The 12649-nt window shown below is 40.3% G+C and overlaps 1 protein-coding gene across 1 annotated transcript in view; it reads right to left on the minus strand.

The window, feature by feature from the left end:
- LOC149934895 (uncharacterized) overlaps nucleotides 1–9446 on the minus strand; it is a 100167-nt gene extending 90721 nt beyond the window's left edge. The window contains exon 1 of the mRNA XM_090181532.1: nucleotides 8310–9446. Within this exon, the coding sequence (XP_090037658.1) occupies nucleotides 8310–9435 (1126 nt within the window). The 5' untranslated portion in view covers nucleotides 9436–9446. The remainder of the gene's footprint in view (nucleotides 1–8309) is intronic.
- Between the last annotated feature and the right edge of the window lie 3203 nt (nucleotides 9447–12649).

Here is a 12649-nt window from a genome sequence, read left to right on the forward strand (position 1 = left end):
AGTGAGCTGCCCCTCGGTTAAAATATAATTAAAAAATATAAATTGAATTAAAATCCTTAACTTCTGACAAAAGTAGAATATTATGTGAAAATTTCGTTTAATTTTAGTTGTAAAAATGTCACGAAAAATAAAAAAAATTGGCCACGGAAAAGTCGGAAAATTGGAACCCGAAAATATTATGACAAACCTGTAAAATGAATATTATTATTAAAATCGTTTATGGAAACGTGATGACGAATCAAACCCACTTATAACGTAAACATGATCATAGGCGTTTAAAGAAGTACTTTTCTCTTCCCAGGCGTTCAATCGAAGAAATTAAGCTTAAATATATTTTTGATGTCATTGATAGAAATCTAATTTAAGTCAGTTAAGAAAGCGAGTGTGGGCTTTCTTTTAGATGCGCTGTTAAAGGAGCTGCAATCTTTGATAGATGTAAAATAAAAACTGGCTCTTGTTATTAAGAAACCATCCATTCCTCTTAAACTGGTTTTTTTTGAGCTAAGAGACTATCAACTGTGATTCGCTCCAAAGTATTTATCTCCGTACGAAATCTAGATTCAATATTTAGTGACGCTTCTTAGCCAGCCTTTCCCCATCTCGGCTATAAATAAGATTGTTAATAGAAATTTGGTAACCCCCCTCCCTCATTCTCTGCCATCACAACTCAGCTTGTCAATTACACTAAAATCATTTAAAAGCTCGTACATTAACCGAAGGCTCCTCCTTTTCTTAGACTTTCGACTATATGTTTTTTTTTATTATTAATATTTTTCTTTATCTTACTCGCCGTGATTTTTTTTTAAATGGCGCAACGTATGAAGTTAGATGATGTTGTCGTGGTAGGTGTGTGTTACGAATTACATTTTAATCGGGTCAATTGCTTAAGTTAATTCTCGTTTAGATTTAAAATTCGATAGTATTTTCGTTTCTTGGAAGTGATTACGTAACCTGTTAAGATATTTTTGTTATAGCCTTATTAAATTATCTATGATTCTTATTTTAAAACACAGAAATTGGATTTATATTGTTAATATTAACAGTTGACCAATATTTTTTATTTCAATCTGATATTATATTGATATTTCAATCTGATATTATATTATTATTTCAATCTGATATTATATTATTATTTCAATCTGATTTTAAATTGATATTTGAATCTTATATTATATTGATCTTTCTATACTTGATATTTTATTGTTATTTCAAATTGATTTTAAATTGTTATTTTAAAATGATATTTTATGGTTATTTCTACCTGGTAATATATTGACACTTAATTACACCTGGTATTATATTGATATTTCATTCTACCTGGTAATATATTGACACTTAATTACACCTGGTATTATATTGATATTTCATTCTACCTGGTATTATATTGATGTTGAATTCTACCTGATGTTAGATTATTATATCAATTTGTTCTTATATTGCTATTTCTACCTGATCTTATATTGCTATTTCTAACTGATATTGTATTGTTATTTCTAACTGATATTGTATTGTTATTTTACCCGATATTGAATTGTTATCTTTACCTGATATTGTATTGTTATTTTTACCTGATATTGTATTGTTATTTTTACCTGATATTGTATTGTTATTACCTGATCTGTTATTTTTATAATCTCAACCTGATCTGTTATTGTTATAATCTCAACCTGATCTGTTATTTTTATAATCTCAACCTGATATGTTATTGTTATAATCTCAACCTGATATGTTATTGTTATAATCTCAACCTGATATGTTATTGTTATAATCTCAACCTGATATCATATTGCTATAATCTCAACCTGATATCATATTGTTATAATCTCAACCTGATCTGTTATTGTTATAATCTCAACCTGATCTGTTATTGTTATAATCTCAACCTGATCTGTTATTTTTATAATCTCAACCTGATATGTTATTGTTATAATCTCAACCTGATCTGTTATTGTTATAATCTCAACCTGATCTGTTATTGTTATAATCTCAACCTGATCTGTTATTTTTATAATCTCAACCTGATATGTTATTGTTATAATCTCAACCTGATATGTTATTGTTATAATCTCAACCTGATATGTTATTGTTATAATCTCAACCTGATTTGTTATTGTTATAATCTCAACCTGATATGTTATTGTTATAATCTCAACCTGATATGTTATTGTTATAATCTCAACCTGATATGTTATTGTTATAATCCCAACCTGGGGAGCGTCTATCTTTTCAATACCAAATTTGGTTCCCAAGTGAAACTATTATATATAGGCACCATAACCCGCCTATTTTTTTTAAAATCCTACGTTTCTTACGCTATAACTTAGGTTAGGATACGATTTCTTCTTAAAATTAAATTGACTGTCTTGGGTGGTGGATGCAGGCAACAGTGTGATATCCCTCCGAGTATGTCTCATTCGAAATTACAAGAAAAAATACGTTTTAAAAAATACGGGCTGATCGTAATAGAGTGTAACGTCTTTTAACGTTTTATAAATTTTATTTCATCCAAAATCGGCTCCGGGGGGGGGGAGGTTTGCAGGGGGGAGTGATTCTAAATTGAAAGGATGGAGGTTTGGGAGGGGGGTGCTCCCGTTATCCGCGTGTGCGTACTATAAACGTAGCTCTTTAAAGGAGAGGTGAACGGGAGGGCGGCATTGGGTGAGGGCGGCGTGTTGGACTAATAGCTAGTGGCGCCAGACGCTTTGACAGGCCCGCTTATATCCTTCTTACAAGCTGCAAGAGAGAGAGCGAACAACTTCTATTTAACTTTGTTGGCTTCTAATACGCGCGCCAGTGGCGTCGCTCCGTTATACGCTGGCCATATTACCCGTTCAAAACCCCTATAATACATCAGTTGCCAATCCCCACCTAACGTTGTGTTATATCATTGCCTGCCACCATATATTTTATACTACGACCTACGCTCTACTACCCCCTTCTCCACCCCCCTCTCTCTCTACAGTTCTTTCGAAATATTTTTTTTGTTGTAATACTTTTTATATCTTTTTCTTACAGTGCATATCGTCGCCGTTAAAACAAAACCACGTAACTTGAGTTACGTGGTTTTGTAAAAATTGTCATATTTAGATTCTACACCCCAATTTACGTATATAACATTAAAAACATTAATAGGTTGCAATTGAATTCCTTTTTTTAAATCGAGAAAACATTTAAATTCACAACTTATTTCGCGCAAAAGCACGTATCTCGCTTATTTTCAGCTCCTATATCACTTCATGACACGAAACCACGTATCTCTAAAAATTCCCCTTTAGTAAAATATTTTAAAATTAAAATCCTCATAAACTCAATATTGAAACGAAATTATTTAACTATAAAATTAACTCGCATGTAAAAACCTAAAACACGATTTCACAAGTCCCTGCAAAATTAAAAATACATTTTTCTCGAAAAGGCCACCGAAAAGATACGTGGTTTTGTTTTAACGGCGACGATATATATATCCAAGGGTTAATATTCTCGTTTATTGTTAAAGAGTGACTATAAAGTAGAGGCTTGGTTTTTGAAAATGTTTCTCTCTTCTTGTACTTTTTCAATTCCGTTGTCAGATTTCGTGTTTACTTCGTATGAAACAAAATTTCTGTTTTTTTTTAGCCCAATATCCGGTTGCCAAGTCTTAACAACTAGCAATGTTTTCGAAATGGCGTGTTATTTATTGGTTTATTTACATATTTTTTAATGATAGTTTATATAGTTGGTGGAATTATATTTATTATATCACGAGTCCCTTACCAGTTACCTCTCCTCACTTGTTAGAGGGGTTTTCCCCTGAGCTCTTCGGCTTTCCCTTTCCACAAAAACTTCTCGAGGTTAAGTAATAGTAATAATAATCAGCTAGGCTAATACCCAAGGCACCACTCTAGGCCTAAGTCATCAAGCGACTTTTGAAGCCTTAATTCAGTAAGTGTAAGTTGTTGGCTTGCGTGGCATGAAGGGCTGGGCACCACCATGGCTGGACATAGTAGTCAGTCTTTATAGTGAGCCTAGAAACTAATGTATTTTGGTAGTCAGAGACTAGTGGGGGTATAAAAACCAGAAGGACAGCCAACATTTTGCTTTACCCGTCAGAATTAAAATAGGAATTGATTACCACTTGAATTACGTGACTTTGGCCGATCACAATTTATTTTAAATAAAATGGGATTGATAAATGATGAATTTATGATACGCCATATTCGCCATTATTTATGAATATTTCGGTCAATTTTTCACTAGTCAAATTGACTAGTGAGCCCCCAGATTTCGATTAATTTTAGAACTCGGAGCATTTATTTCAGTAGTCACCACGCTCGTTCGCAATTTCGCACGACCACCTGATTTAAAGGCATTAAAAGTCGCTAGATGACTATTCGTGCCTTGGGTATTAGCCTAGCTGATTATTATTAACAGAATAGCTTCGTATTCCGCTTATGAAAAGTACCTTCGCCGGCTCAAATTGATTTTTCAAATGTAAAAATAGTGCGTTGTGAAATACATCAAATAGTGATTTTCCAAAAATATTGCACCGTGGAAAATATGGCTTATGAATAAGTAAATATAGTGAAGTGGTTTAATGTTTACATTTATCGTTATTAGGCGGAGTAATACACGCGGTAAACCGTGATGCGGTGTATGCTTCCGCGGTTTTGTAGGGATCGTAGTCCCCATTGTTAACGGCCTCGAGCCAGCGAATGTTTCATTATTATGACACAGATATTGTAAACCCACTAAAATAATTTCGGAGTTTAATTTAATTATCTTTATGATGTTTCTTACGGGTTTAATTAACTCTAATAACGAGGGACTACAAACCTATTCATGACCATAATATCAATAAATTTACAATATTACGATATATTAAGGGAAATTTTAACAACTTGTTTATTATTCGTTATAAGTTTAATAAAAATATAACATTTAAAATATAATTATTCCCCTGTTTCGAAAATATCGCTAAGAAAGTTTTAAATCATTTAAATTCGGTAATATGAATACAATAGATGATTTATTTTTAATCGTGTTTTAATTACTTTCTCTGGAATAACATTGAGTTTTCCTTTTGAACAAGGGTATGCAGTTGTTAGGCAGAAAGCTATTTTAAAGGACTTTGAATTTATTGACGAGATGGAACTGAGGAGAGAGATAGTCTAAGAGGGTTTGGGACATTTCGTGGAATTTTGTCCTTTTTCGAGTCACGCTGAATGAGATACTGTCGTTGGAGGAACCTTTTACATCTATTCTCTCGATAGTTTCTGTAGATCTCTATAATTTCGTCAAAATTCCTTTTCTGTACAGAATCCTTTTATCGAATTCCCTGGGATCAATTTTAACGACTGTTTTGAATGTTACGAATTAGCGCTTGCCCGGAAAACGTCTCATTTTAACTCAAATATTCCGACAGTCTCCGGGGCTCTATTGTTGACGTATAGTAAAATACGTCTTTCGTTAAACGTTATCTAGTACACCCGTATTTGGTTACGCGTTTGGAATAAATTGACTGAAAGGTGTTGTTACGAGTGTGGACTGTAATAGACAGTGTAGGGGAAATTCCGTACAACCAACACTATACGTTAGCTAATTTTATCTAGGTAATAAAAAGTACACAAATTAAGAGGTCTATCTTTATAGCTATGTCATAAGTAATATAATATCCATAAGTATGACAGTGACCGATTTCGGTTAATTGTAAGTTTTGGCGAAATGACTATGATGTTAGTGTGATTACGATAAATACGAGTCAAAACCCGTTTTGGTCTCAAATTAAAAAGTGACAACTTTGAGAAACGAAGGGGCTGTTTGTAGTAGTCAATTTTACATTCTTATTGAACCATTTATAATTATTTCGCCCCCCCCCCCCCCGAAACGTATGGTTGTATGTAACATTTTTATTTGGTTTTTAAATACTGGCTACTCTACTGAAGCTTTTCAATTTTCAATAAACCTTGGCTGACTCTTCAAATAGGCTGTTGGTAGCCAATTCTTGGGACCTGGAAATTCCAAAAACTAGTAATGACCGATGGACATTTGTCATTCCTTAGCCATGGTCATTGACGAAAAGCATTCAATATTTAGGAAGTGTCATATTTACGTTTATTACGTTAGTTATGTTTATGTAATCAATTTGAAGGATTTTCGTGTCTAAACAATGACAACAATAAGTGATGTTCAGCAGAAATTGAGTGAATGCGAACTAAACCCGCGTAATATCTCCGGCTCCGCGGGATTCTGTTTTTCAGGTATCCACCCAAAAACGAATCATATAAGCGAATACCCTCAGCCGAGAGAGTAAACTAAAGCGAGTTGACCCGCTTTGACCCGCAATCCTTTGCCCCTTTACCGCCTTTCGTAATAGCGCGTGTTTAAGTCGTCAACCAATTTCGTTGTTTTGCCCCGAACATCTTCCAGCGCGTGGCATGCCGGTGTTGGTGGTGGTATAGGCCGCGTCATTTAGCCATTATTATGGCGTGTATACCGAATATTTTTTATGCAATATTTTCATATTTTTTCTTCTTCTTGATCATCCACGCTCGCCACCCTCGCGCTCGATGCGGGGGGGATGGGGGGGGGGCAGAGGGTGAGGGGGAAACGCGAAATTTCGAGTGCCCGGGCGCGCGTGTTTCATCAACTTGTGTTTTCTATTAGCGGGAGTTGTTGCGGGGATTTTTAAACGTTTTTATTCGGTGATGCCCTTTCACTCGCCAAATCTACAAGTTTTTATACGCTTGTTTATTCTTGGCGAAATCCGAAAACGTGCCCCAGCCCATTTCAATAGGAGGCGTACTTTCCCAGAAAAAGGGCCAAATAAAGACAAGAGAACCTTTTTTCCTTCTCATTTCACGCGATATTGTAAATCGCCAACACTACGAATGATTCGCTAAACTCGACTCTATGTCGGTCAGGGTAATGGGATTTACAAACAACTATTAATTTAGTAAGGTTAGTAAATTGTTTATCCCTGCAAAACATGATTGATATCATATTATTTTTCTGTTATTTATAATTGTAGAAATTATTTATTTTTAATTCCTGTTATTTAACAAAATATATAACAATATTAAAGGTCATTTTCTCTAAATATAAATGCTTTTAAAAGATTACGAACTCAATTTTGTTGGAATTTAGTTTCATGTAAAATTTAAAAGCATTACTATAGTAGGATATATCCTACTATATAAAGCCAAGACTTCAAAATATTTAACACACTGGTAATTTTATCTAAATATAAGATATATATTTTTTTCGACTATGTGGGCGGGCTTTTAAAAGATTACGGAAGTAAATTTAGCCCTTAAATTCAGCGCGTTTCCACTTTACTGTATAGTCAGGACATTAAGTAAAACATTTATAAATCCGCGTAATTTAATACATTTCAAAAGTGCTATATACCGATAGAATGGTACCTCTTGTTTTATGGTTCCGTTTTCCACTTTACCTTCACGTACGAATGAACATAATGACGGTTCTGTTTGTTTGCCTCGGTAAGAAATATTTCTCTCCGGGTCCCTTTCAAGATATTCGCCGGAGACGTCTTCATTCGTCGAAGGCGATTGGAGAAAACCGGGAGGTAAAACCGAAAATAGCGTGCTCGACTAATTGAAACGCGCTTTATTTCGGGCAAATCTCTTAATTTCGCGCAATAATTGGAGAGGGAAGACGATTGCGTAAATGACCGCGGAGAACTGCCGAAGATTGCGCAAATATTAAAAGGGAGATAACGCCTCTTTACACTCTATCCAATTAAAAAAGGGCACGCGTTTTAATTACTTTCTCGATGGTCATTTTTACTCTCTATACCTTCTTTTCGAAAAAGGTTCTAGACGTCTTTGGATCTTACGATATGTTAAATCTATTACAATCTTAGTTACGGAATTGGGGTTTTTTCTCTATCAGGTTGTCTATTGTTAAATTCGTTTTGCGCAACGCTAATAAACAGTGTTACTTGGGTAGTTAATAGACCGAAAGAATCGCCACTTTATAAAATTACTTTTTGTTTCGGCAACAGCTCGGTAAAGAGGATATTTTAACCCGACTCAATTTGGAACGGAACAAGACTTATTGGACTATTATTTTAGATGGTTTTTAGCTTTTGACCGATTTGATATCGGTCGAGATTTACTCTGGTACCTTTAATTATGTAACTATTAATACTATTTCTTCGCCAATATATAGGAAATTCATAATTTAGGCCTACTTACAAGCGAAAGTATACTAAGTCGTCGTATCCGTTAGCGGAAGTGATAATCAGAATACAAATGAAATGGGTAGGGAGGAATCGTCGTGTAGGGTGAAATGAGGGTAAATTTGATTACCTTTGAGTGGAGCGTGGCGGTTGACGACGGGGTTGGTGGTGGGAATTGTCTGTCCGCTTTCCACCAAGCGAGGGTTTCCGATCACCGGCGATTTGGCTTTGAGCGAAAAGTCCGCCACCATGGCTTGATCGTTGGCCTGGTGCAGCCCGGGATGGTTGTTGGTGCTGTTTCCCTGGTGCGAGTAGATGGGCGAAGAGGAGGACGAGGACGGCGGCGGGGTCTCGGCCACCGGCGAAGCGTAAGGCGACGAGCCCTGAGGCTGAGCGCCGGGGTGTCGTCGCGACGGGACTGGCACCGCGGCTGACAAAAGAGGATTCCTCGTCGACTGGACAGATTTAGATTGATGGTGAACTAGATTGGGTGCCTGATGCCCGTAAGCGGGTAACGAGGCGAGGCCCGTTCGACAGTGTTGCTGCTGCGGAATGGGAGGTTCGAAGGCCCCTCCGCTCCGGTGCAAAGAAGGCGGCGTGTCCGGGGTCCTGACCGGCTGAGGCGAGGGTGTGCTGGTCGACACCGGAGTTAACGAAGGCGACAGTTCCGAGTTACGATGATGGTAATAGTTCCCCGCGTCCGAGTGCGGCGGACTAGACGCCCTCTTGGTGTCCTGGCACGACAAGTTCAAAGGTTGAGGGTTGTCGTTCGGCTGGGATAGCCTCGGATCGGGCGCTGGAACGACCGGATAAAGTCTGTCTCGCGAAGTCGGGTGCTGGTGACGCGAATCGCCGCGGTCGTAAACGGGTACGTCGGCGTAATCGTCTCCGCAATCTTCCTCCATTCCGTAACTCGTCCCGTTGACCGTGGTCAGTTGCGGAGGGGGTGGAGAGCCCGCCGGGGAACAACAACTGTTGCTCATCGAGTTGTTGTTGTTATTGTTGTTATTCAGGCTGTTTCTCAGTCCCAGAATGTCGAGGATGAAGTGGGGCGTCGGTTGTTTCGGGGGTTTGGCGTACACGTGAGGGTGCCAAGTTCGAAATTCCCCCGCGGCGTTGGCGTCCATGCCCGCCAGCAGGGGTAAGGCCGGCCCGGAACTCGACTGGACGTTGGGGCCGCTGTTCGGAGTGGCCGGACTCGGACGATTGCCCTCGTGGACATTCTGAGTATGCGGATGAGGTTGGGGATGCATCATGGTGTCCGTTCTTTTCGCCAAAGTCCAGTCGGGGAGATCCTATAACTAATACTCGTAATAAGGCGATGACCGGAGCTGGTCAACGAGGCGGTCACGTGGCCGCCATCTCGACTCCCGATGGCGAGAGCGGTCGCGTCATTTTACGGTTCATAATAAAACTGTAAAAGTTAATTTCCTGGGGAACGGGCGCGCTCGACAATCGAGTTGGCTTTTCTCGTCGAAAGATCGTAAATATAAATGAAGCGGTCTCCTCGTTCCTCGCTGTTTATCTGGTCGCGAAATCTTTTGACGGGGACGCGCCGCTCGAGAGTTTTATTTTGGCGCTGAAGGCGGCGCTCGATACGATCCAGCGATTTCCGAGTGCGCGCGCGGCCAACCTCTCGCTCGGGCCCTTGTTTACCAGTCGATCGCCGTTTAGAGCGAAGAGAGATTCCGCTCGGAGAAACCTGTTAAAAGGGACTTTTAAAGGGATCCTAATAGCAGCCTCTCTTTACTCGATCGACGACGGAAGCGGAGACTGCACGCCGCGGCTCGGGACGCGCGGAACACGCGGAGAGGAGACGCGAGAAAGAGAGGCTAGTTCTGGCTCGCTGGCCGACAATTCACTGACTGCCTGCAGCTCCGCTCGTTCTCTCTCAGCCTCGGCTCTCTCTCTCTCTCCTATACAGCCGGAGACTGAGTCTATGGCGTAAACGGCGGATCACTCCCTTCGTGCTTGTAGCCGTCTTAGCGGCTCTTAAAAGGGAGGCTCCATAAATCAAGGAAACAGTTTTCTTCTTCTTCGTAACCGCACATTCTCTCCTCTTTCTATAGTCCCGTATTTGTATTTCCCCCCTACCTCATTCCCCCCCTTCTTTTTCTCTTCATCTAGTTCTCCTTCGATTCTTTAAAGAAGGACAATAAGTTTGTTTTTGATACGGGAATTTAACGAAGATGAAGTTCATTACAAAACATCATTTTTAAACTCTACTTTAATCCGTGCTGGTTTGAAAATTTGCCTATTTTGTAAACGGACATTGTAGGAGTCCAAAATTGATTAACGATAATTTTTGGAAAATTGCAAATTTATAAAACGATTCCGAGAGTTTTATCGTTTTGATATATTCGCCACCCGTATCGACGACCCCTAATAAGAGAGTAGCGATGGTTTTGTGGATGGGAGGGGATCAAGTAAAGAGTCGTCTATAATGCAATACATATATTGGCGCGGGGGGGGGCACAAATGGGGGCTGCGTTTGGCAAGCGTACAGCGCTGCCAAGAGAAAAGCGGCCTAGCAATCGTAGTGGGGGAGGCAGGATCAGGGTAGGGAGAGACAGTGTCGGAGAAGGCATAGGCGAGAGGATGGGGATAGTGGGAGAGTCGCGAACTGCGCAACAGAGCCGCCATCAAGATGAGGAAGAGCGTTTTGCGGAGAGCGAGCAAGGAGTTAGAGAGGCGGGGGTCTTCCCGTTTTGAGTGAGCGAAATTGAAGGGAAGTTAGGTGGACCGATGGATGGGGATGGAGCTGCGGGTGGGACGGAGGCTTTAAGGGAAAGCGAAACTACGAGGAGCGAAGAAATAGTCTTTATATAAAGGGCCTCGGGATACGATAGATAGATTGGAAGCTCGTAATAGCGACGATAAGAGAAAAGGGTGCGATGCGGAGAAATACGGAGAGCCAAAGAAGAGTTAGAGACGAGACGCATGCGCCCTCGGGATACGAAAGAGAGAGACGAAATTACGACGAATTAAACGGATCGCGGTCTTAAGGCTTCTTCGGCTACCGATACTAGAAAGAGAGACGCGCGTTTATATACGGAGAGAAGCCGGGAACATGTTTAAAGAAGTTTCCTTTCCTGGCAGCGCTCGCAGCCTCGGAGGGAAAACTACTCTAACGAAAGAGACGAGAAAAGGAGGCTGAGCGGCGGAGGAAATAAGAAGGGGGGAAACGAAAACGCCCTCTAGCGAATAACGTTGTCCTAACTGATGGGACGGAATGAATCGTTTCCTTTTGTAAACAATTACGAAGTCAATTTGCCAAAGACGGCAATCGGAGACGCTTAAAACTAGCGTTGTTTCGCCCGCCGTGATTCGAATTTATTTCCCGGACTTAACGAAGAAAAATCTTTCAGGCCAGGCTGTAGGCCTTCCCGGGGCCCGCATCTCGTAACTGCAGCCCCCCCGGGTTCCCTACCCCCGCGAACCCCATTAAAGACAGTCTCCGCTCTGCCCCCCTTTCACTACCCCTTTCCTTTGTGTTTCTGCTTGTTGCCTCTATTTGTCTCGAGGGATGAAACTTGATTTTAAATTGCGCCCAGGAACGATTCCGAAACTGGAGTTCTCTCTTTCACTCCGGCTCTGTATAGTGCCCTCGTATTAAAAGCTTTAAAAGTCGGTTTCAAGAATTTACGCGCCTTCTTATTTTACTCCGCGCTGCGTTGTAACGTGTCTTTTATAATATTAGAAGCGCTCTGGGTTATGGTAATGTAGACATGGCGCGTGTCTCTAATCGCTTTGTCCTTCTGGGAACCAACCGGAGAACTTAATGGCGAAAATACGGTAAAAGCTTCCAGATATAAATGTACAGAAACTCGATCCGAATTTTTTCGTCGATGGTTGTAGTTAGTTTATTTTGAAACCCGACGAGGGTTTAAATCTTAAATCAATAGATGTCTATCGCTTTTTCCCATTTTTTATATAACGTAAAACTAAAAGTTCTCAGGCCGATCGGGCGGCCAAATAAATAATACCGATTCGGAACACGTTCCGCGTCCAAAATGGACTCTTATAAATAAAGCGCGAGATAGAAGAAAACGGTCATCGTAGAATTCGTAAACGGCCGTGTATACGTATAAGGTTCAGCTCGACATCGCAGCCTTTCGATCGACGGTTTTTTTCCCTCTTTGGCTTCCTTCTAACGTCCTAGTCGCCATTTCTGTTACTGGATTTTATATTTGACGTTATGGCGGTCCCTACATCCCGGCTTTCCCGTCTTGCTCCCGACTAACGTAGTCTCTCTCCTCCCCCGCCCTCATCCCATCCAAAGTGGTAGAGGGGAGAACCGGTAGATTGATAAGTCGGGGGTAGCCCCCGGGCTGCAGAAATCCCGTCACGAAGAACTGTCAAGAGCCCAAAAAGCTCTCCCCTTATTGTCGAAAAAAAAAATAGCCCTCGCTATTACGTCGATGGTCGGACTATAGTCGAAATTTACCCTCTTCCGCCCTCCATTTATTC

Source organism: Leiobunum rupestre, chromosome 7 (assembly GCF_980474605.1).
Source record: "Leiobunum rupestre chromosome 7, qqLeiRupe1.1.hap1, whole genome shotgun sequence".
Lineage (NCBI taxonomy): Eukaryota > Metazoa > Arthropoda > Arachnida > Opiliones > Sclerosomatidae > Leiobunum > Leiobunum rupestre.